General features: G+C 41.0%; 1 protein-coding gene across 1 annotated transcript in view; it reads left to right on the top strand.

Moving 5' to 3' along the window:
- LOC128636500 (RNA polymerase-associated protein CTR9 homolog) overlaps positions 1–23,567 on the top strand; it is a 741,649-nt gene that overhangs the window by 564,004 nt on the left and 154,078 nt on the right. The window contains exons 15-16 of the mRNA XM_053689508.1: positions 14,612–14,699; positions 20,074–20,222. Of these exons, the coding sequence (XP_053545483.1) occupies positions 14,612–14,699; positions 20,074–20,222 (237 nt within the window). The remainder of the gene's footprint in view (positions 1–14,611; positions 14,700–20,073; positions 20,223–23,567) is intronic.

Below are 23,567 nucleotides of genomic sequence, written 5' to 3'. Positions count from 1 at the left end.
ATGTTAAACATATCTAATTAATAAATATGCGCTATTGTGTTTGAATAAAGTAATCAATATGCATTTATATTTATCATATGCTAAATATATGATGCCGACTTCTTCTAAATGTAATTTTGTTGTATATTTTATTAAAGGTTCATTAGACACTCACATTATAAATCAAAAGCTTTTATTTTGTCTCTAGTTAGATAGTCCATTGTTTAACCAATACATTTATTTTTGCTTCTGTTCTACGAAAATTTAAGTAATTTTCAGACTCCTCGCAAAGCCTCTGAGTTTCATGTGAGTACCATCTCCAGCTTTCTCCTGTTTGTGTAAAGGGTTTTTTCATATGTTAATGATGTGGTATTGTCTTGTTTTACGTTTGTAATGGGGGTTCATCTATATTTTCAATAGAGCTAACCCGATTTTATTTGAAAGTGTTTGAAGCTTTGTAATATTGATATCAGTATATGTTAATCTTGTTGTTTGTAGTAGTGTCTATTACATACAGTTCTGTTAAAAATATAGTATACTGTCCCTTGAATGCAAATGTTGTTTTTTGTATCATGTATGAGTTACACATTGTTTAATCTTCAAATATATTATTGTTAGCATATTTTAACCCCCCCACTCCTAAAAGGACTTTAAACCATATTCATTGTTCAAACAAATGTCTTTCCAATAAAATATTAACACAATAATGTCTCTTTAAGAAAATAGACTTTATTTAACACGTCAATATAAATGTAATTTCAATATTTATTTTTTCACAAAGTACATGTAGATATACCAACAAGCTTCAAATATGTGTTAGCATATGTAATTTTGTTAAAGGGACAGTTTAGAAAACAAATAATGTTCATTATTCTGAAAGTCAATTATGTAATATCAATGATCTCAAATGTTTCTCACCAATTGATCATTTGTCTGTGTTTATTTAAATTTGCTAGCTAAACCTATGAGGTTCGTGTGCTCATTTCTTCGAGCTTGAAGAGTACATGTAATCATTATACAATTTGACCACTAGAGGGCATTTGGATAGCATTTGTATATGTAAAACATTGTGCTCATACAGCATATTATTGACCATGTATTGATCATTGATATCTAAAATATTGTTATGTCTGAACAACAAATAAGTGGTCATTTTTCATAGTCATAGATACAAGGTTAAGCACATAAGTCACACGTATTTCTCCATGTTTTGTTGTTTCCAACTTGATAATGCGTAATACAGTGTTTTCTTTGTAATCAATAATTTTCTGACTGTCCCTTTAAGCTGTGTTATTGGCATTCAAACAGTAATATGCCATCATGGATAATTGTAATGGTAATTTTGTTTGCGATTTGGGAAACAGTTTGGACATCACATCACAGAAACCAATCAATATCATGAACAAGGATAGGTATGTGATGATGTGGTTTTCACACACTTATAACCCACACTCTGCAAACAATCTGCCTCCATGGACCCGGTCCCATAGAAGTCGATTATATACAGAGTGTGGTCCACAAGTGTATGAAAACCACATTATCACATACCTATCCATTACACATTAAATTAAAAAAACCCATTAAAGATGAAAACAAATACTTACTTCCTCTTCCTTCCCCTCTTCCCACGGGGCTGAGGCTCTGGGGGAGGCAACTGCCGACTCCGAAGAGTTCTCCTTGGAGATGTTGTGGGAAGAGTGGAAGGAAGAGTACTGGGACGACCAAGGTGAGGAGGAGAAGATGGCTGAGGAGGAGAAGATGGCTGAGGAGGAGAAGATGGCTGAGGAGGAGAAGATGGCTGAGGAGGAGAAGATGGCTGAAGAGGAGAAGATGGCCCGGCAGGAGTAGATGGCCCGGCAGGAGTAGATGGGCCGGCAGGAGGAGATGGCCCAGCAGCAAGAGGCCCAGCAGCAAGAGGCCCAGCAGCAAGAGGCGGACCAGGAGGTAGACCAGCATGCGCCTCCCGGAAAAAATGGAACATTTCTTGGTGAAGCTGAAAAATTCTGTTTTGTCCTTCTTCGATTCGATTGAGTATGGTGATAATTTGGTTTTGTCCTTGAATAATTTGATTTTGGCCATCAAGTATTCTATTGCGTCCTTCGATATTTTGTATCCGGGAGGTACGCATCTGGTCTATGTAGTCCAGTAGAACCCGCACCTCCGCTATTTCCTCTTGTTGTGCTTGTTGTTGTACCCGTGCACGGCGGGGTGCCCGTGCACGGGGGTGTGCGGGTCCTTGAGGGTCCTCGGGTTCCGCGGGATCCTCCTCTGCTTCCGGGGCCTCTTCATCATCTCCCGTGCGCTCTTCGTCACGGGGGGCCTCTTCCCTCCGAAGTGGAAATTCCTCCCCACCACTCTCATCCCGGGGAGATGCATGAGGCTGTGTTTCCTGTGCTGCCTCCTCCACAGACTCTGTATATTTAAAAATAAAAAAATAAAAAGTATATATTAGCATATTTGCAAATCAAGCTTTAAATGATTTAGCTTACGATACAATTACAAATGCAGAATCATTAATCCACTTTGAAATCTAACAAACAATCAATACGATTTCAGCTTTTTCTAAACCGTGTTTGTGATATCTCTGGTCAATGTGAATGTTTTTGCGTTTGTTTTCAGTCTGTTTAAATGCACACCTAACCTATAGCCTAGATACTGATGTAACTGCAAAGTAATTGAATGCGTGTAAACAACGTTCTAGCATTAATCGGATCCTTAACACATGAAACCCAATGTTTTATCTTTCATGATTTTGAAGCATACATTTTTTATCAACTTTCGAATGTACTTTTCTTATCTAATTAGCTTAATTCTCTGGATATTCTTTGATGAAAAGCATATCTAAATATGCTTAGAAGATGCTGATTGTTAGCTGAATATAGCTGCCTCCTGTGATTGTTTCACCGTGTGCATGGCTATTTCTTCATTAAAATATATCTCAAGAAGGATTCAAATTAGGTAATTTAAGTACATTTGAATGTTTTGTCAAATTGTATTTGCTACCTCAATCATGAAAGTAAATGTTTCCGTATAGTGTCCCTTGAAATACATTCGTATGTGAAATTATTGTTCAATGAGCTTACCGTCAGATGAGAGTGGCAGGTTCCCGGTATCAATTCCTCCGATACCGACTACTTCCACCTCGGAGATGCTGGGCCGCAACATTTCCTCCCATCGGCAGTACTCGATTTCAAGGGCAGGTCCGCCACCGGTTCCTGCGGCATGTCGTGCCTCCAGACCTAACTTTTTTTTGAGTTCCAGTTTACAGTCCCGGTAGCGATGTTTGATCGAATCCATATCTCGGTTCCGGCCACCCACTGCATTGACTGCATTTCTGATCTCATTCCAGAGCCTCCTCTTGTCAGTCGGGGTTGTCTTTTGGTGCTGCAGCCTCCTATGCCTGGCCATATAGGCCTCTACGAGGGCCTCCTTCTCCCCCATCGAAAACCTCGCCTCCCTAGTCGCCTTGGCCTTCCCCTGTGACGATGCCCTCTGTTTCCCGGACTGTGAAGCCCTACTCTTACCGCCACTGGGCCCAGCCACTTGGTCATCTTGAACCAAGTGGCTGGGTCCACCCACCGCTTCCACCCCCGCTTCCTGCCCCCCTTCCTGCCCTGTTCCTCTCCCCCTCCCTCTCCTCCCCCCTCTACCTGTCCCCTGCCTGGCCTCCATCTGTTCCCTAAACTAAACCCCAAATAATCAAACAAAAAGTGAGTGTGATGAAATGAAAGGGGGTCAAAATAAAGAAATAAAAAGACAAAAAAGGTGCTTAAAGTGTGAGAGGGATGTAAAAAAACAAAGAGGGTAAGGAGTATTTAAATAAACCAAAAGAAGAATAAGACTAAAAGGAGGATATGTAAACTAAATGTAACTAGGGGATGGGTATGGGATGGGTATGGGGTATGGGATAAGAGTAAATGGGATTACAGGGAATGGGACTACAGGGAATGGGGTATGGAGTGTAGTATGAGGTGGTAGGGGGTATGGAGTGTATGTAGTGTTATTGATAAGTGTATGTATGTATTGAATGTGTTTGCGTGTAAATGTGGTAAGTGTACAGAAAAATCACTCGCTCGCTAACTCACACTACTACTAATTCTCACTAACAAACACTCCCACTAACTCTCACTAACTACCAGTAACTTACGCTCCCACTAACAACTTTCACTAATAACTCCCACTAACTCACTCACGCTCCCACTAACAGACTCTCTCCCACTCCCACTAACTCACTCACGCTCCCACTAACAGACTCTCTCCCACTCCCACTAACTCCCACTAACTCACTCACGATAACACTAACAACTGACTCTCTCACGCTAACACTAACTCACTCTCAAAAATTCAACAACTCTCTAATATTAAACCTCCAATCTCCAAAGACCCAACAGCAACACAGTCAAAGAAGCCCTGCTTGTGTGGTGCTTATATACCCTGTGTAAATGTTTAATGATGTACCAATTTCCCTTGTAATTAGTGTTCAGGTGTGCTTTATTAGCAAATAATATTATTGCAATGTGTATTAGGTGTGTGGATTTGCGCATGCTCATTTTGAGTTGGTATTTGTGGAATGTGTAGAATGCGATGATGTCATAGTGGTCGTTTTCTCTAACATTGTCCAATAGTATTCTGTTTAAATGTGAATTTGCGATGGTGTGTTATTAGTGAAGTGTTGTATATGTATGTTTGTCCTAATATATAGTGATATTGAATGCAATTCTTTTTCTAGTGTATGTATATATTTTTTATTCCTTGTTGTTATTTTGCGATTTTCCGCATCTTAAAGTATATGCGTATTCCCCGTATTAAATTTTATTTAAAATCCCCCCGCTTGTGAATGTGTAATGCTTGTGTGCTTTGTTGATTGATTGTTGTTGTGACATTTGCGGCGTGTTATTGTTGTGCATGATGTGGTATGCGTCATATGACCGAGCTGTGCGTATTCTCGCGAGATCGAGTGTTAGGTGAAAAAAGCAATTTTTTGCCTTTCCCATTGATCTCTATGGGAGACTGTCTAACGCGGGCAGGATTACGCGTGTGACATACACGCGTTAAAAGCATCGTTAGATGGTCTTATTTGAACTCTAAATACCGGAGTAAAACAATGCCGTGCGTTAGACATAAAACACGCGTGGCGTTAGCAGGCCATCTACCGCCGAACTCTAAATCTAGCCGTAAGTATGGAATCCCAGCTTGCATAAAGGGCTAATTTGTCACTGGTGACACTTATAGGAAAAACGTTTTTCTTTTTAATGAACACAAGGTTTTTTGAGGGACTTCAAAGGGTGATTGTAGTTTATTTAAGGGTTATTAACCTACATGGCTAGTTTAGAAACACTTTGGTGTGTTTCTTTTAGGCCCCACTAACATCGAGTGAGGTGGGAGGGGCCTATTTTTGCGCCTCAGTTGCGCAGTTTCTTTTATTCTGAAGACATCCAGCTGCTTCTCCAGAGGGTCCTGCTGTGTTTGAGGGCCTAAAAGAAGTTTTTTCCCCACAAATCTATCCTAAAGTGCAGGTAGGCGCCACAGCAGAGCTGTGGCAAGGTGCTGAACGTTTTTATACCGTTTTTTTGACGTTTTGTCAATCCGGTTTTTACATTAAGGGGTTAATCAGTTATTTGTCTGGCTGTGCAAACTTACTAAGACTTTATGATGCTACTGTAAAAATTTTGTAAAGTTTACTGCTTTTTTACACTGTTTTGCAGAGTTTGTGCATCTTTTTTTCTCTTAAAGGCACAGTACCATTTTTATATAAGTATTATTTACTTTGAATAAAGTGTTTTCCAAGCTTGCTTGTTTCATTATTAGCCTGTTTAACATGTCTGACATCAAGGAAAATCCTTGTTCAATGTGTTTAGATGCCATTGTGGAACCCCCTCTTTAATTTGTCCCACTTGCACTGATATGTCTATAAATTATAAAGAGCATATTATAGCACTTAAAAATATAGCAATAGATGATTCTCAGACAGAAGGAAATGAGGATTTGCCATCTAGCTCTCCCCAAGTGTCACAACCAGTAACGCCCGCACAAGTGACGCCAAGTACCTCTAGTGCGTTGACTTCATTTACTTTACAAGACATGGCCACAGTTATGAATACAACCCTCACAGAGGTTTTATCTAAACTGCCTGGTTTACAAGGAAAGCGTGACAGCTCTGGGTTAAGAACAAATGCTGAGCCTTCTGACGCTTTAGAAGCCGTATCCGATATACCCTCACAGTGTTCTGAAGTAGGGGTAAGGGATTTGCTATCTGAGGGAGAGATTTCTGATTCAGGAAAGACGCTCCCTCAGACAGATTCTGATATGACGGCCTTTAAATTTAAGCTTGAACACCTCCGCTTGTTGCTTAGGGAGGTATTAGCGACTCTGGATGATTGTGACGCTATAGAGGTTCCAGAGAAATTGTGTAAAATGGACAAATACTTAGAGGTTCCTGTTTACACTGATGTGTTTACAGTCCCTAAGAGGATTGTGAATATTGTTACTAAGGAGAGGGATAGACCAGGTATACTGTTCGCTCCCCCTCCTGTTTTTAAGAAACTGTTTCCCGTATCTGACACCATGTGGGACTCGTGGCAGACGGTTCCTTAGGTGGAGGGAGCTATTTCTACTCTCACTAAGCGTACAACTATACCTATTGAGGACAGTTGTGCTTTCAAAGATCCTATGGATAAAAAATTAGTGGGTCTCCTAAATAAAATTTTTGTTCATCAAGGTTTTCTTCTCTAACCTATTGCGTGCATTGTTCCTGTAACTACTGCAGCTGCTGTCTAGAAGAGGCTCTTCAGATGGAGACTCCATTAGAGGATATTATGGATAGAATTAAGGCCCTTAAATTGGCTAATTCTTTCATTACAGATGCCGCTTTTCAACTGGCTAAATTAGTGGCAAAGAATTCAGGTTTTGCCATTTTAGCACGCAGGGCGTTATGGCTTAAGTCCTGGTCTGCTGATGTGTCATCAAAATCTAAACTTTTGAACATCCCTTTCAAAGGAAAGACCCTATTCCGGCCTGAACTGAAAGAGATTATTTCAGACATCACTGGTGGGAAAGGCCACGCCCTCCCTCAGGATAAAACAAATAAAATGAGGACCAAACAAAATCATTTTTGTTCCTTTCGGAACTTCAAGGGTGGCCCCGCTTTCGCTTCCCCTGCTGCAAAGCAAGAGGGGAATTTTGCCCAATCCAAGTCAGTCTGAAGACCTAACCAGGCTTGGAACAAGGGTAAACAGGCCAAGACAGCATGAAGGGGTAGCCCCCGATCCGGGACCGGATCTAGTAGGGGGCAGACTCTCTTCGCTCAGGCTTGGGCAATAGATGTTCACGATTCCTGGGCTTTAGAAATTGTGTCCCAGGGATATCTTCTGGACTTCAAAGACTCCCCCCCAAGGAGGAGAGTCACATTTCTCAATTGTCTGCAAACCAGACAAAGAGAGAGGCGTCCTTACACTGTGTAGAAGACCTACATACCATGGGAGTGATCCGCCCAGTTCCAAAAGCGGAACAAGGGTTAGGTTTTTACTCAAACCTGTTTGTGGTTCCCAAAAAAGAGGGAACTTTCAGACCAATCTTGGATCTCAAAATTCTAAACAAATTCCTCAGAGTATCATCATTCAAGATGGAGACTATTTGGACTATTCTACCTTTGATCCAGGAGGGTCAATATATGACTACCGTGGACTTAAAGGATGCGTATCTACACATCCCTATTCACAGAGATCATCATCAATTCCTCAGATTCGCCTTTCTGGACAGGCATTACCACTTTGTGGCCCTTCCCTTCGAGTTGGCCACGGCTCCCAGAATTTTCACAAAGGTACTAGGGTCCCTTTTGGCGGTTCTAAGACCGCGGGGCATAGCAGTGGCGCCTTATCTAGGCGACATCTTAATTCAGGCGTCAACTTTCCAGCTAACCAAGTCTCACACGGACATTGTGTTGGCTTTTCTGAGATCTCACGGGTGGAAGGTGAACATAAAAAGAGTTCTCTCTTCCCTCTCACAAGAGTTTCCTTCCTAGGGACTCTGATAGACTCGGTAGAAATGAAAATATTTCTGACGGAAACCACTTGCCGAGATCTTCATTCCATTCCTCGGCCATCAGTGGCTCAGTGTATGGAGGTAATCGGACTCATGGTAGCGGCAATGGACATAGTTCCTTTTGCCCGCCTACACCTCAGACCACTGCAACTATACATGCTAAAAACAGTGGAATGGGGATTATGCAGATTTATCTCCTCCAATACATCTGGATCAGGAGACAAGAGATTCTCTTCTCTGGTGGTTGTCTCAGGACCACCTGTCTCAGGGAATGTGTTTCCGCAGGCCAGAGTGGCTCATAGTAATGACAGATGCCAGCCTGCTAGGCTGGGGTGCAGTCTGTGACTCCCTGAAAGCACAGGACTTACGGTCTCGGGAGGAAACTCTCCTCCCGATAAACATTCTAGAACTGAGAGCGATATTCAATGTGCTTCAGGCGTGGCCTCAGCTAGCTGCGGCCAAATTCATCAGGTTCCAGTCGGACAACATCACGACTGTAGCTTATATCAATCATCAGGAGGAACACAGAGTTTTCTAGCGATGATGGAAGTAACCAAAATAATCCGATGGGTGGAGACTCACTCTTGCCATCTTTCAGCAATCCATATCCCAGGGGTAGAGAACTGGGAGGTGGATTTCCTAAGTTGTCAGACTTTTCATCCGGGGGAATGGGAGCTCCATCCGGAAGTATTTGCCCAGCTGATTCAGCTATGGGGCACACAAGAATTGGATCTGATGGTGTCCCATCAGAACGCCAATCTTCCTTGTTACGGGTCCAGGTCCCGGGATCCCCAGGCGGTACTGATAGATGCTCTAGCAGTGCCCTGGTCCTTCAATCTGGCCTATGTATTTCCACCGTTTCCTCTCCTCCCACGTCTGGTTGCCAGAATCAAGCAGGAGAGAGCTTCGGTGATTCTGATAGCACCTGCGTGGCCACGCAGGACTTGGTATGCAGACCTAGTGGACATGACATCTGTTCCACCGTGGACTCTGCCAATGAGGCAGGACCTTCTAATCCAAGGTCCATTCAAGCATCCAAATCTAATTTCTCTGCGTCTGACTGCTTGGAGATTGAACGCCTGATTTTATCAAAGTGTGGTTTCTCTGAGTCTGTCATTGATACCCTGATTCAAGCTAGAAAGCCTGTCACCAGGAAAATCTATCATAAGATTTGGCGCAAATATCTTTATTGGTGTGAATCCAAGGGTTACTCATGGAGTAAAATTAGGATTCCTAGAATATTGTCTTTTCTCCAAGAAGGATTGGAGAAGGGATTATCAGCTAGCTCCTTAAAATGACAGATTTCTGCTTTGTCTATTCTTTTACACAAGCGTCTGGCAGATGCCCCAGACGTTCAAGCGTTTAGTCAGGCTTTAGTCAGAATCAAGCCTCTAGTCAAACCTGTTGCTCCGCCATGGAGCCTAAACTTAGTTCTTAAAGTTCTTCAAGGGGTTCCGTTTGAACCTATGCATTCCATAGATATTAAGCTTCTATCTTGGAAAGTTATGTTTTTAGTAGCTATCTCTTCAGCTCAAAGAGTTTCTGAGTTATCTGCTTTACAGTGTGACTCACCTTATCTTGTTTTCCATGCAGATAAGGTGGTTTTGCGTACCAAACCTGGATTCCTTCCTAAGATTGTTTCTAATAGGAATATCAATCAGGAAATTGTTGTTCCTTCGCTGTGTCCTAATCCTTCTTCAAAGAAGGAACGTCTGTTGCACAATATTGATGTGGTTCGTGCTTTAAAGTTCTACTTACAAGCAACCAAAGATTTCCGTCAAACATCTTCATTGTTTGTTGTTTATTCTGGTAAGCGGAGAGGCCAAAAGGCTACGGCTACCTCTCTTTCTTTTTGGCTGAAAAGCATCATCCGTTTGGCTTATGAGACTGCTGGCCAGCAGCCTCCTGAAAGGATTACTGCTCATTCTACTAGAGCAGTGGCTTCCACATGGGCTTTTAAAAATGAGGCTTCTGTTGAACAGATTTGTGAGGCGGCAACTTGGTCTTCGCTTCATACTTTTTCCAAATTTTACAAGTTCGATACTTTTGCTTCTTCGGAGGCTATTTTTGGGAGAAAGGTTCTACAAGCAGTGGTGCCTTCCGTTTAAGGTACCTGTCTTGTCTCTCCCTTCATCCGTGTCCTAAAGCTTTGGTATTGGTATCCCACAAGTATGGATGAATCTGTGGACTCGATACATCTTGCAAGAGAAAACAGAATTTATGCTTACCTGATAAATTTCTTTCTCTTGCGATGTATCGAGTCCATGGCCCGCCCTGTCTGTTTAAGACAGGTAGTATATGTTTATTTAAAAACTTCAGTCACCTCTGCACCCTATAGTTTTCTCCTTTTTCTTCCTAGCCTTCGGTCGAATGACTGGGGGGGGTGGAGCTAAGGGAGGAGCTATATAGACAGCTCTGCTGTGGGTGCTCTTGTTGCCACTTCCTGTTAGGAAGGACAATATCCCACAAGTATGGATTAATCTGTGGACTCGATACATCGCAAGAGAAAGAAATTTATCAGGTAAGCATAAATTGTGTTTTTCTCTCTCAGGTTGCACATATTCCCTGCAGCATATTTCTATTGCCATTATTTTGTATTTCCTTTTATTAAAGGGATTGTGGAAATGTTTTCACGATGTGGAGAGTATTATTTCCTTCTTAATCTAAGGATAGTCCACGGCTTCATTCCTTACTTGTGGGAAATACAGAACCTGGCCACCAGGAGGAGGCAAAGACACCCCAGTCAAAGGCTTAAATACCCCCCCCCCCCACCTCCCTCACACACCAGTCATTCTTTGCCTTTCGTCACAGGAGAAAAGAGGAAAGCCTTTCTGGGGTGCTTTAGGGACCTGTCCTCTTTAGGAGTTATTTTCCCCGTACCTATAGCAGAAAGAAGTTTGGGGTACTATTCCAATCTCTTTGTGGTCCCAAAAAAAGGAGGGAACTTTCCGCCCAATTCCGGACCTAAAGTGCTTAAACAAATTTCTAAATGTTCCATCGTTCAATATGGAGACGGTAAGGTCCATTCTTCCCCTGGTACAAGAGGGGCAGTTCATGACCACTATATATTTGAAGGATGCTTACCTTCATGTCCCAATCCACAGGGAGAATTACAAGTTCCTAAGGTTTGCCTTTCTGAATCAACACTTCTAGTTCATTGCACTTCAGTTTGGTCTAGCTACTGCTCCAATATTTTTTATGAAGGTTCTAGGGGCTCTAATAGCAGTGGCCAGAACCAGAGGCATAACAGTAGCTCCATACTTGGACGATATCCTGGTTCAAGCACCATCTTTTCGTCTGGCGGAAGACCATTCAGAGTCTGCTCTTTTTCTTCTTCAATCTCATTGATGGAAGATAAACTTAGGATAGAGTTTTCGTGTTACTTGTACCAGGTGGAAATCCTGTGTACTATAATAGACTCTATATCCATGAGGATATTCCTTACAGACCAGAGACGCTGCAAGCTAGCTTTGGCATGTCGTGCCCTCCAGACCTACATGAGGCCCTCTGTGGCTCAGTGTATGGAGGTGATTAGTCTCATGGTGTCCAGCATGGACATCATTCCCTTTTCCAGGTTCCATCTAAGGCCGTTGCAACTGTGCATGCTGAGGCAGTGGAACGGTGATCACTCAGATCTGTCTCAACAGATTTCTCTGGACAACCGTTCGAGAGAATTGCTCTCCTGGTGGCTCTGTCCATATCATCTGTCCCGAGGGACATCCTTCTTAAGACCATCCTGGAAGATTGTGACTACGGACGCAAGTCTGTCAGGATGGGGAACTGTTTGGGGTGCCAGGAAGGCACAAGACCTGTGGAATCAGGAGGAACACCTCCTCCGGATCAACATTCTGGAACTTTGGGCAATCTACAATGCTCTGAAGGCTTGGCTTCTTCTGGGTTCATCCCAGTATATCAGATTCCAATCAGACAATGTAACCTTGGTAGCTTACATCAACCACCAGGGGGGAACAAGAAGCTCCCTAGCAATGAGGGAGGGATTCTGGAGTGGGCAGAGGCCCACAACTATTCGCTGTCAGCGATCCACATTCTGGGTGTGGACAACTAGGAGGTGGATTTTCTCAGCAGACAATCCTTTCATCCGGGAGAATGGTCTCTCTATCCCAAGGTGTTTGCAGAGATTTGCAACCTGTTGGGGGACGCCGGAAATAGATCACATGGCATCCTGTCTCAATACCAAGCTACCCAGATATGGGTCGAGGTCCAAGGATCCTCATGCGGAGCTAATAGATGCATTAGCAATGTCTTGGAGGTTCAGTCTCATTTACCTTTTCCCGTCGTTACCTCTCCTTCCTTATGTGGCTTGCATCAAGCAGGAGCAGGCGTCAGTAATACTAATTGCTCCACCGTGGCCTCGAAGGATGTGGTTCGTAGATCTGGTGGTGATGTCTTTATTTCCTCCATAGAAGTTACCTTGTCACAGAGATCTGCTGGAACAAGGTCCTTTTGTTCATCAAAACCTAGATTATCGGAGCCAGCAGCACAACTAAATGGTCGCATAACTCCAGAGCTCCGGCTCTGAATATTTTAAGAGACATCAATAAAAAAAGCCATCAATATAAAAAGATTTAGATCTCTTAAGATCAAGGGGCCACTTGACTAAGATCCGCTGAGGGAACTAATATATGTCTCTGCAGTGTGTATGATCCTCCAGCCCAGATCCAGAACGTTGTAGCTCTAGGCGGTGGCCTAACTGTAAAATTCATAACACCCCCTTCAGGTAGTCCGGGAAGTGCAAGCTAGACATGCCTGTGGACCAGGGGACAATATGCTTGTTTATACAGACTTGTCTGCATGAGTCTGAATCGCAGATGTGCATTAGATTTGAACGCCTGGGGTCCCTCATTAAGACTAATGCGACACTGTGCAATATCTCTAAAGTCAGAAGGGAAAGTGGTGACGCCATCTTGTTTAACCGATCACAAGCATTCCTAACTACTCAACTGATAACTACTGAGGACATTGTCGATACTGCTTTGCTGGATAGCTGTGAAAACCCTCTCTACCAAGCTGTGTTCCGGATTGTGGGGATGCGGCCGGCCCTACACTTCAGGAACAGCAGTTTTTATTTACTCAAGATGATGCCTCAGGAAGGAAGAACACATTGAGTTACTACAGAAACTGTGTTCAGCGGATCGAAGCTTCTCTATATCCCAGATGTTCCCAGGACAGTGAGATGGTGTACACAGATTTTGATCTCCTGCTAGACACTGACATTTGCCTGTTCCTTTTCCTGAATAAGAGGGAGAGGGGAATGCCTACTGCTAACGCTAGCCTGCATCTTGCACTACAGAGACACATGCTTCTTTCAGAGATTTATGTCCAGGGCTGTTTCCTCCCTGAATGATCAGATAGCTGCTTATGTTCCAGCAACCTATTTGAGACTAACACCCGGACTGGTGTAGGGTAAAAGATTTCCATGTTCCAGTGCTCTCTGTGAAGCTGACGCCCGGACGGGAGCTGGGTAAACAATGTTTGAACTGCACGGATCCTCAGCGGCGGTCCTCAGTGGAGTGGAGGCTCCTCTTCATGCAATTGTCTGTCGCACACTGAAGATTGAATGCAAGGTACCCCATATTTATTGGGGTATCTTGCATTCCTATTGACTGCAATTTTGAAATCAGCCAATAGGATGAGAGCTACTGAAATCTTATTGGCTGATTTGAACAGACAATAGGATTTCAGTAGCTCTGATCCTATTGGCTGACTTCAAAATGTCAGCTAATAGGAATGCAAGGTACCTCAAATTGATTGCTAGTATACTCCAGAGATCGGATGAAGAGGAGCCTCCACGCCACTGAGGATTGCCGCCGCTTAGGACCGCCAATCCAGATCCGTGCATTGGGGAAGACCGCTCCGCACCTCCGCTCCCTGCCGCCTTCGCATAGGATGAAGATAGATGATGATGAAGCCGCCTGGAAAAGACCTCCGTCGGGCCATTTTAAGGGCAGTAAAAGAGCTGAATGCCCTTTAGGGGCAATGGGTAGTTTATGTTTTTTTTTTTTTATGGTGGGAGGTTGGTTGGTGGGGAGATTTACTGTAAGGGGGTAATTGGCAATTTTGTTAAGTAAAATAGCTTTTAACTTTTAAGGTCTATTGGTAGTTTAGTATTAGATTAGGAGGTGTTTTTATTTTGGGGGGATTTTTTATTTTTATAGGAGTATTAGTTTAGCTTTGAATTTTTTATTTTGGATAGCTTTGTTTATTTTTTTCTGTATTTTTACATTTTTTATTTTTAGTTAAATTAAATTGGGGATTTGTATTTTTTAAACATATACTTCCCTCTGGGCAGGCTTATCGCCTAGTATTAAACTAAAGATAAAATGAGTGGTAGCTACTTTTACTTACAACAGTGAAATTTTGCTATTAACAAAATCCAAGCAATTAAAAACAAAATAAATAAAATGAAAACAATAGTCCAATATCTCCAGAGTCCATTGGGGAAATTGCTATATGGCGTCCCTTAGTGTTTTGCAGCAAAAGCATTCAATTGAAACCATTTTTAATGTGCACATTTTTAATGATATTCATTTCTACTGTTTCATATGCATTAAATTGATTGTTTTTCATACAGGCAAAGCGGTACCAAGACAGAGCACTGGAGATGTATACACAGGTCCTGAGGATTGACCCAAAGAATATATATGCAGCAAATGGCATAGGTGATTATGTTCCTACATTCTTATGAGCCAATTACAAGTAAGATATAAATGAGAGATATGTAAATGTGTCTACAGACATGGCCAGCTGCACAAAATTATTTATTTCATCCCTTTAAAGGGACATGAAACCCAACATCAATCTTTCATGATACAGATAGAACATACAATTTTAAACAACTTTCTATAAATTGTATCTTTGTTCACTTGGTATCCTATGTTAAAAAGCATACCTAGGTAGGCTTAAGAGCAGCAATGCACTAGAGGGAGTTAGCTGCTGATTTGTGGCTGCACATATATGCCTGCTAAATCCCACTAGTGCATTGCTGTTCAACAAAGGATAACAAGAGACTAAAGTAAATTAGATCATTGAAGTACATTGGGAAGTTGTTTAAAATGGTATGCCGTATCTGAATCATGAGAGAAATATTTTGGGCAGAAATGAGATTTTTGCTTCTAAAGCATATATGGTTCAGGGTTATTTGCTACTTTTGTGATCAGGAGGTAGTACCCATTGAGAAAGTGACTGAATCTACATCTGGTAGCAGCAAGGTAAATGAGACAGTAGTTCTTATTTTAAACTATGTAATGTTTTGGAATGAAAATCATCTATAGATAGTTTGGAACTCAAGTAGTAGTGCAGTGGTTAAGGAGTTTTACAAAGTAGGTGGACTACCAGATGAGTAATTTAGACAACAAGTGTAGCTGTTTAGGAGAGAGAATGTGTAGAAGACGTGAATATGTGGAGTATTTGAAGGTACTGGTGGAAAAATAATGGGTTGAGGTTTGGCTGTTGCCGTTAGGCGTTGGTCTTGATATTGGTCTTTTATTAAAATTGCAGGAGCCAGAAAAAGGAACTGATAAAGAGAGATATCATATAATGTCAGGACCTGAATCACCCTCTTACCTTAGCTATTGTCAAGAACAGGACTAGGGACACAAAAAGGGTTACTTGTCAGGCTGGACAATTATTGGCAACCAGACGTGGACTCCTTGCTCAGTGATGACGTGCTACACCTCACTGATGAGGCCCAATGAAGGCTGAAACAATTGTCTGGAGTTGCTGTGTTCCTTGTTCAGAGAAGAATTGCCTGGTATTTCAGCATTGAACTGACTGTAAATAGGCGGGATCAGACTGATATACTACAGGAAAGTTCTACTCTGTGAAAAGCATTACTGGGCTAAAAGAAGTTGCACCAAGGTGGTAAATCACCATAGAACAGGCTAACAATGGTATTGAGCTGGTTGTTCGTTCTTGTGAGTGCACTTCTCTCTGTGTGTATTTAGTCTCCCTATGGGAAAAATGGGCAACCAGACGTGGACTCCTTGCTCGGTGTGCTTAGAAGAATACTTCTACACCTCACTGACAAGGCCCAATGAAGGCTGAAACGATCATCTGGGGTTGCTGTGTTCCTTGTTCAGAGAAGAATTGGCTGGTTTTTCGGTACTGGACTGACCGTAATAGGCGGGATCAGACTGATATACTACAGGAAAGTTCTACTCTGTGAAAAGCATTACTGGGCAAAAAGAAGTTGCATCCAGGTGGTAGATTGCCATAGAACAGGCTAACAATGGTATTGAGCTGGTTGTTCGTTCCTGTGAGTGCACTTCTCTCTATGTGTAATTATTGGCCATTTTCCCTATCTGTTTGTCACACAATCCAGTCATGTGAAGTTGAACTTTAGACAGCACAGATGTCAGCTAATTTAATCCATTACTTGTGCCGGAATAGGTGCTGTTTGCAATCTGACGCAGGATCCTGGGTGATCAAATATGTCAATTGTTCTAGAAAAGATGTCAAACATGGCTAAAATTTAAAATTTAAGGGCACCAAGAATGGGGCATTAATCTATAAATTGTTTGTCAGCTCTCAGCTCTTTATTATGCTCTTATATTGACCCTGACATGCTTGATTCCTTACCTCTTCTGGTTTGACCTCAGTCTGACTTCTAGATTATGACATGCTTGACTCCTTGATGTGTTGCCTGATCTTTACTGACCTCATGGCTATAGACATTTAGAACTGTGTATTTTATGTATTCTCCATGTGTGCTGTTTCCCGCTTACTGACTGACCTCACCATTCCTAATCTTGATTTTCTTTTGTTTAATAATGCACTCAAAACCATTTCTACACAGATATAACTAACTTTACCATTTATATATAGTTAAGAGGACATGTTAATGGACCTTGCAGAAACATTGATTATAGTGATGACAAACTAAAACATTCAGGGCTAACAAATGTGTTATAAAAAAAGTGTTATTGCCAGAATTTTACAAGGAATATGATATAAGGTGTGAAGAAGTCTGCAACATAGAATGTAACCACAAGGCAGAGGACTATGGGTACTAGATAGGTTATTGTGTTCTTCAAGATAATAGCAATAGAAAGTCGTTGAGGACAGTATGTGTAATAGGCAATTGGTAAAAGAGGTTCAGATAGGTATATTCCAAACATGGTTGGATAAATTTGGTATAAAGGTAGTACTGCATACCAGCAATGTTCTTAATTTTGTTAATGGAGCAAGTATAATATTGGAAGAGCAAGGCAAGACTAAGCACTGCACAACTGTGTGCACAGGAGAGGTTGAGAAGTGGATTAAATAGTAAACTCTCTTTGCCAAAGTTAAACAACCATAGTATCAAATTAGGATCTTTAATCAGGTCAGGAAGAGGCCAAGCAAAATACCAAAAAAGCACTGTTAAGGCAAGGACAGAGCAACATTGGTAGTTAGGAAAAGCTGGGCAAAAACTCAAACAACACCTAGGAGATTCTTCAATCAATGGGCATAAAATGGGTTGCTCAATAAATAGTCATAGGAAAATCTTGCACCAAATCATTAAGGGCCCCATGTATTAGTGCACGTGTGGACAAGGTACCTAACTAGGGAATTTGTCTCCCCAATTACACAAGAGCAGGGTCTGTCAATCACAATGAATGAGGGCTCTAAAGCAGCTTTCACTGTTTGTTAAAGGGACAGTCTAGTCCAAAAAAAACTTCCATGATTCAGATAGGGCATGTAATTTTAAACAATTTTCCAATTTACTTTGATCACCAATTTTTCTTTGTTCTCTTGGTATTTTTAGTTGAAAGCTTAACCTAGGAGGTTCATATGCTAATTTCTTAGACCTTGAAGGCCGCTTCTTAAGAATGCAATTTAACAGGTTTTTCACCACTAGAGGGTGTTAGTTCATGTTTTTCATATAGATAACACTGTGCTTGTGCATGTGAAGTTACCTGGGAGCCATCACTGATTGGCTAAACTGTAAGTCTGTCAAAGAACTGAAATAAAGGGGCAGTCTGCAGAGGCTTAGATACAAGATAATCACAGAGGTAAAAAATACATAAATATAACTCTGTTGGTTATGCAAAACTAGGGAATGGGTAAAAAAGGGATTTTCTATCTTTTAAAACAATAACAATTCTGGTGTAGACTGTCCCTTTAAATGGAGCCCTAAGTATTTAGAATTTGGAGTGTGAATCATAAACTAGGGTTGACACAAGTAAAAAGTGCTTCCAATAAACAACAAAAGTGACTAATTATGACCATGTCAACACTGAAAGAGCTCATTTACAACCTTTACACAGGCACCTGGTAATTATCAAATGTGTGTGATCAACCCCTATATTTGTAAACAAATGAATCTCCAAATTATGAACCAATTAGAAGGAAAACATGAGTATGCTCCAGCCACTGGCCATATTCTCCTCTGGAGTAGAATAGGGTTATTCCAAGAGTGCAAGTTTTACTCTGTGCTTTTGAATTAATTAAACACATTGGTCTAGTTGTCATTGCTGTTGTAAACTCTGTAAACTAGTGGTAACATAAAAGGTCCATATAAACATACATTAATATACTTGTTTTACCCGTTTACATAGTTTTTCAACTGCAATGGAAACCAGGCCATAGTAAATAGTATTTTTAAACATATAAATATTCTTACAGAATAGATCATTGTATTACAATACCAGTATTTCCCTCTACATTTTAAAATGTGCTATTCTTATAGGGATACTGGACCCAAATTTTATAATTTCATGATTCAGATAAAGCAGCAATTTTAAGCAACTTTCTAATTTACTCCTATTATCAATTTTCTTCGTTCTCTTGGTATTTTTATTTGAAAAAGCAGGAATGTAAGCTTACAAGCTGGCCCATCTTTGGTTCAGCACCTGGTGAGCGCTAAATGTAGCCATCAATCAGCAAGCACTACCCAGGGTGCCAAACAAAAAATGGGCCGGCTTGTAAGCTTTACATTCCTGCTTTTTCAAATAAAGATACCAAGAGAACTAAGAAAAAATGATAATAGGAGTAAATTAGAAAGTTGAAAATGTCATGCTCTATCTGAATCATGAAATAAAAAAATTGTTTGAGTATCCCTTTAACCTCTCTTTCTCCGGTCTCTCTTTTAAAAGGAAATTAAACAATTTTTCATATAGATGGAATATACAGTTTTAAAATGTTTCCAATTCATTTCTATAATCTCATTTGCTTAATTAGCATGGTATTGGTTGTTAAAGAGCATACCTAGGTAGGTAGCATGCTTATGTTTGGGCACTATATGGCAGCAGTTTGTGCAAATATTGCTGCCATCCTGTACTTTTGCAAATGTACAACATTGTTAAAAACATTCTTGCAAAACTGCTGTCATATAGTGCTCCAGAAATATGCATGCTCCTTAGCCAACCTACCTGCTTCTCTACAAAAGTTACAAAGCTTACAAAGTAATTTTGATAATAGATTTTTTTTTTATTTTTTTTTTTAAATGGTACACTCTATATGAACCATGAAAGAAAATGTTGGGTTTCATGTTACCCATATGCTAAATTAATTGAAAGTGATGCAGCATAACTGTAAAAAGCTGACATCAAAATATCACATGAACATTTCTATACAGAAAATATACCACTGTAAAGGGACTTAAAGCAACCAATCAGGATGATTGTCTCAGAACATGTAAGGGAATGTGCATCTGGCATGTGCAGGCACAGACACTTTATTTCCCTCCTTATTTTAATGACTTTTTTATGAAATCTCACAAAATTTCAGTAAAATCCCATGAAATTACAGTAAAGCAAACTGGGAACTCAGCACTGATGAAGCTGATTGGCTGCTGGGTTTTTTTACCATGCCAATGACAATAAAAAGAGTAGCTATGGATCACAGCACACTTACTCTGGTGAGCTGAAGACAGTTAAAATATCTTCCTATTTACATAGGGATGTTCAGGTGATATTTTCTAGTCAGCTTGTTATAGTCATGCTACATCACTTTCAAGTAACCTTTAGCATATGGGTCGCTTTAATGTTTACTACAATTCCCTTTTGCATTTGTCATTAATAAAAGCTGAGTTTATTTGTTTTGTTATTTAAGGGGCTGTGTTGGCACACAAGGGTTATGTGCGAGAAGCACATGATGTATTTTCCCAAGTTAGAGAAGCAACAGCAGATGTCAGAGACGTATGGCTGAACCTGGCCCATATCTACGTGGAGCAGAAGCTATACATTGCCGGGGTTCAGATGGTAATGTTATTTATTTAGTGATATAGTTAAAACTGAAGATTTTTACTTGTTAGTTCTCGTAGCATTAATCATACATGTGATATCTTGTGAAGTGCATTAAAAAAAGGCGGATGGTTTGCAACATTCGATAAATGAAACAAATTTAAAAAATAAATTGTGTTCATTTCAAATTTTGAATCTTTGTACAACATTTTAGCATTCATTTAATTTAATAGTATTTCTTTCCTAAGATATGGGGAGTCCACAATGTCATTCAATTACTAGTGGGAATATCACTCCTGGCCAGCAGGAGGAGGCAAAGAACACCAGAGCAAAGCTGTTAAGTGTCACTCCCCCACCCATTAACCCCAGTCATTCTCGTTGCCTCTGTCAATGGAGGAGGTGAAGTTTTGGCGTCTGAAGAATTGAACCCTTTTTCGGGTACTTTTCCCTGCAAGCAAGGATTTGGGTCTAGTTGAGTCCACGTTAATCTCTTCAGTAGAGTAGTGGTTGCTTTTAAGCAGTTGTGAGATGGTCCTTACTTTGTTTCCTAACATATTGCTGCCCTTGTTATAGAAAGCCAGAGTTAGTTACTCTATTCCTGTAAGAGTTAATTAAACTTTCAGTAGTTCCCTGGAAGAGAGAGATTGTTTGGATGAGAGAAGAACTCAACTGTAGATTTACTATGTGCAATGTAACAACTTTAGTTTTGTTAATAACCTAGAGTAATTTATATTGTGGAAGTAATGATGCTTCTGGATAATCGGGGGTTAACAGATGATATATGAGTATCATTTAAGAAGCAGGATCATTGCCATTACTTTAGGTGTATATATATATTATATACCTCTATGGCCATAAGGTGGCAGCAAGTATGGCAGAGCAAAATAATATAAGACACCTTAATAATAGGTAACAGTGCACATGACAACAAATAGAAGAGATCTTACAGGAATATGACTAAATTTAACAGACTTTCGAGTAGGAGATTGTCCGCTCCTAACTGCAGAGAGGAGGTGAGGATAAGAGCCGTTGTACACCAGAGAACTGGTTTACCGGTGAGTAGGTAGCAGATCTTTGGCGTGTGATGTCACTGCGTATCCGTCGGAACTTTCGGTTCACAGAGGCAGCAAGCTCTAACTGCAAAGATTGGATTCCTGAGAAATGACACTGCGTTCTTACACAGTTCTCTGTGAGTGGGGAAGCAGCAGGCTTCAGATATGACAACCAAAATGTAGAAGAGGGTTATCAGTAGAGGTCTTCAGATATCAAGGTAGAACGAGCAAGTGGCTAGTAGCTGAGACTCCAAGTGGAAAATACCAAACAGAGAGAAAAATTACCAAGCACGGAATAGTGCGTGGGGAGGGGTTATATGCAAGTGAACAAAATGGAAATACCTCCTCTTAAAGGTAAAGGGAGGTACATAGCTTATGAAGTATAATTGAGATATGACAGTTCCTCTCTTTTTTCTACAGGTCTCTGTAAGGAGTATGTGTCCTTTCACACCTTGTGAGGTCTTCTAGGTATTTGGGACTTGCACTTAGAAACATTTTCTATGCATTGTTATCTGGGACTTTAAATCCTTAGGCCCCTATTTATCAAAGGTCTTGCGGACCTGATCCGACAGTACGGATCAGGTCCGCAAGACCTCGCTGAATGCGGAGTTCTTGCGGACCCCTGCTGACTTGCGGCCACCAGCAGGGAGGTGTCAATCAACCCGATCGTACTTGATCGGGTTGAATTGCGGCAATGTCTGTCCGCCTGCTCAGAGCAGACAGACAGGTTAGGGAGCAGCGGTCATTAGACCGCTGCTTCATAACTGGAGTTTTTGGGGAGCCTGCAGGCTCGCCAGAAACACGGGGCCTCAAGCTCTATCCGGACCTTGATAGATATGCTCCTTAATGTAGGATTTTATTATGGCAGTGGGCAGGCACTGATTTATGTGCTTTGGAGACTTGAGGGTTAATTTATTTCATGGTATGAAGTTAACTTATTTTTCTTTTACAGCTCTTGTTTTATTTAATAATGGGGTTTATAAACAATGTGGCAGTGTGTGTTTTATCGTTTAGACAGACCAGTTTTTCTTTTTTAAAAACTGCAGTTATTGAGCAGTTTGCTTTTGCAGTCTGTATTGCCTTCAAGTGAGAAGTCAAAGACTTGTAAACTGTCAATTTTTCCTCAGTGGGGCAGTTAGGGCACCTCAGTGTGCAGAGGTGCTATATGAGGATTATTTGTTTGAACGCTAATATAAATTTAAAGCGATAGTGTTTAAATTGTATAATTTAAAGTGAAAGTGCAAAATTAAAAATGTAAGGTGACAGTGTTAAATTTAAAGTTTTTACTATCTTGTCATTCCTTTATTTCTGGGAATTCCTCAGGCTTAGTCATGGAGTTTATTGTGTCTTGAGGCCCAAATTGTGCTACCTATGCAATTTTGTTCCTCATGTTTAACAATGACTTTGAAATGTGAAGATATTTTTTTTTTTTGTTTCTGAGCCTAATGTCTCTCAGGATGATGCTATTCAGGTTATGCTACAGCTTCCTCCTTAAACGTCCCAAGCCTCAATGGCATCACATATAGTGCCCTGCCGTTCCCCTCAGCCTCCTGGAGGAGTTTATTTGCCTGCAGAAATTGCTGCACATGTATCTTCTGCGGTATCTGTGGCATTATCTGCTATTACTTTGCTGGGGAAATGCAAGAGGAAAATTAGACATTCAGATAGTAAGGTTTCTGTTCCTCCTACTGCTACGCAGGTTGTCCTCCCTCATAAGTCTGATGAGGAGGATATGTCAGTAGCCTCTGAGGGTGAAATCTCAGATTTGGACAGTATAATTCCTTCATCTGATACTGAAGAAGTAAACTTCAGATTTAAGCTTGAACGCCTTTGTGTACTGTTAAAGGAGGTATTGACTATTTTGGACAACTCCGATATTTCTGTTGTTGTCAACCCTAAGAAATCTAGTAAACTTAACAAATACTATGATGTTCCTTCCTCTGTGGAAGTGTTTCCTGTTCCAGACCGTGTGATGGAGATTATTAAACAGGAAGGGGAGAAGCCAGGCGGGATACCTTTCTCCCCGTCTCCTGTCTTTAAAAAGATGTTTCCTGTTGCTGACTCAATTAAAGATTCATGGTGCATGGTGCCTAAAGTAGAAGGGGCTATTTCTACTCTGGCTAAGAGAACTATGATCCCTATAGAGGATAGTTTCTCATTTAAAGATCCCATGAACAAAAAGCAGGAGGCTTATTTGAACAAGATGTATGTTCATCAGGGTCTTCAATGTCAACCTGCAGTTTGTATTGCCACAGTGACAAGTGCGGCATCTTATTGGTGTGACGCCTTGCCTGAATCAATTTTAGTAGAG

Source organism: Bombina bombina, chromosome 7 (genome assembly GCF_027579735.1).
Source record: "Bombina bombina isolate aBomBom1 chromosome 7, aBomBom1.pri, whole genome shotgun sequence".
Classification (NCBI taxonomy): domain Eukaryota; kingdom Metazoa; phylum Chordata; class Amphibia; order Anura; family Bombinatoridae; genus Bombina; species Bombina bombina.
This window is presented reverse-complemented; position numbering and strand designations above follow the sequence as displayed.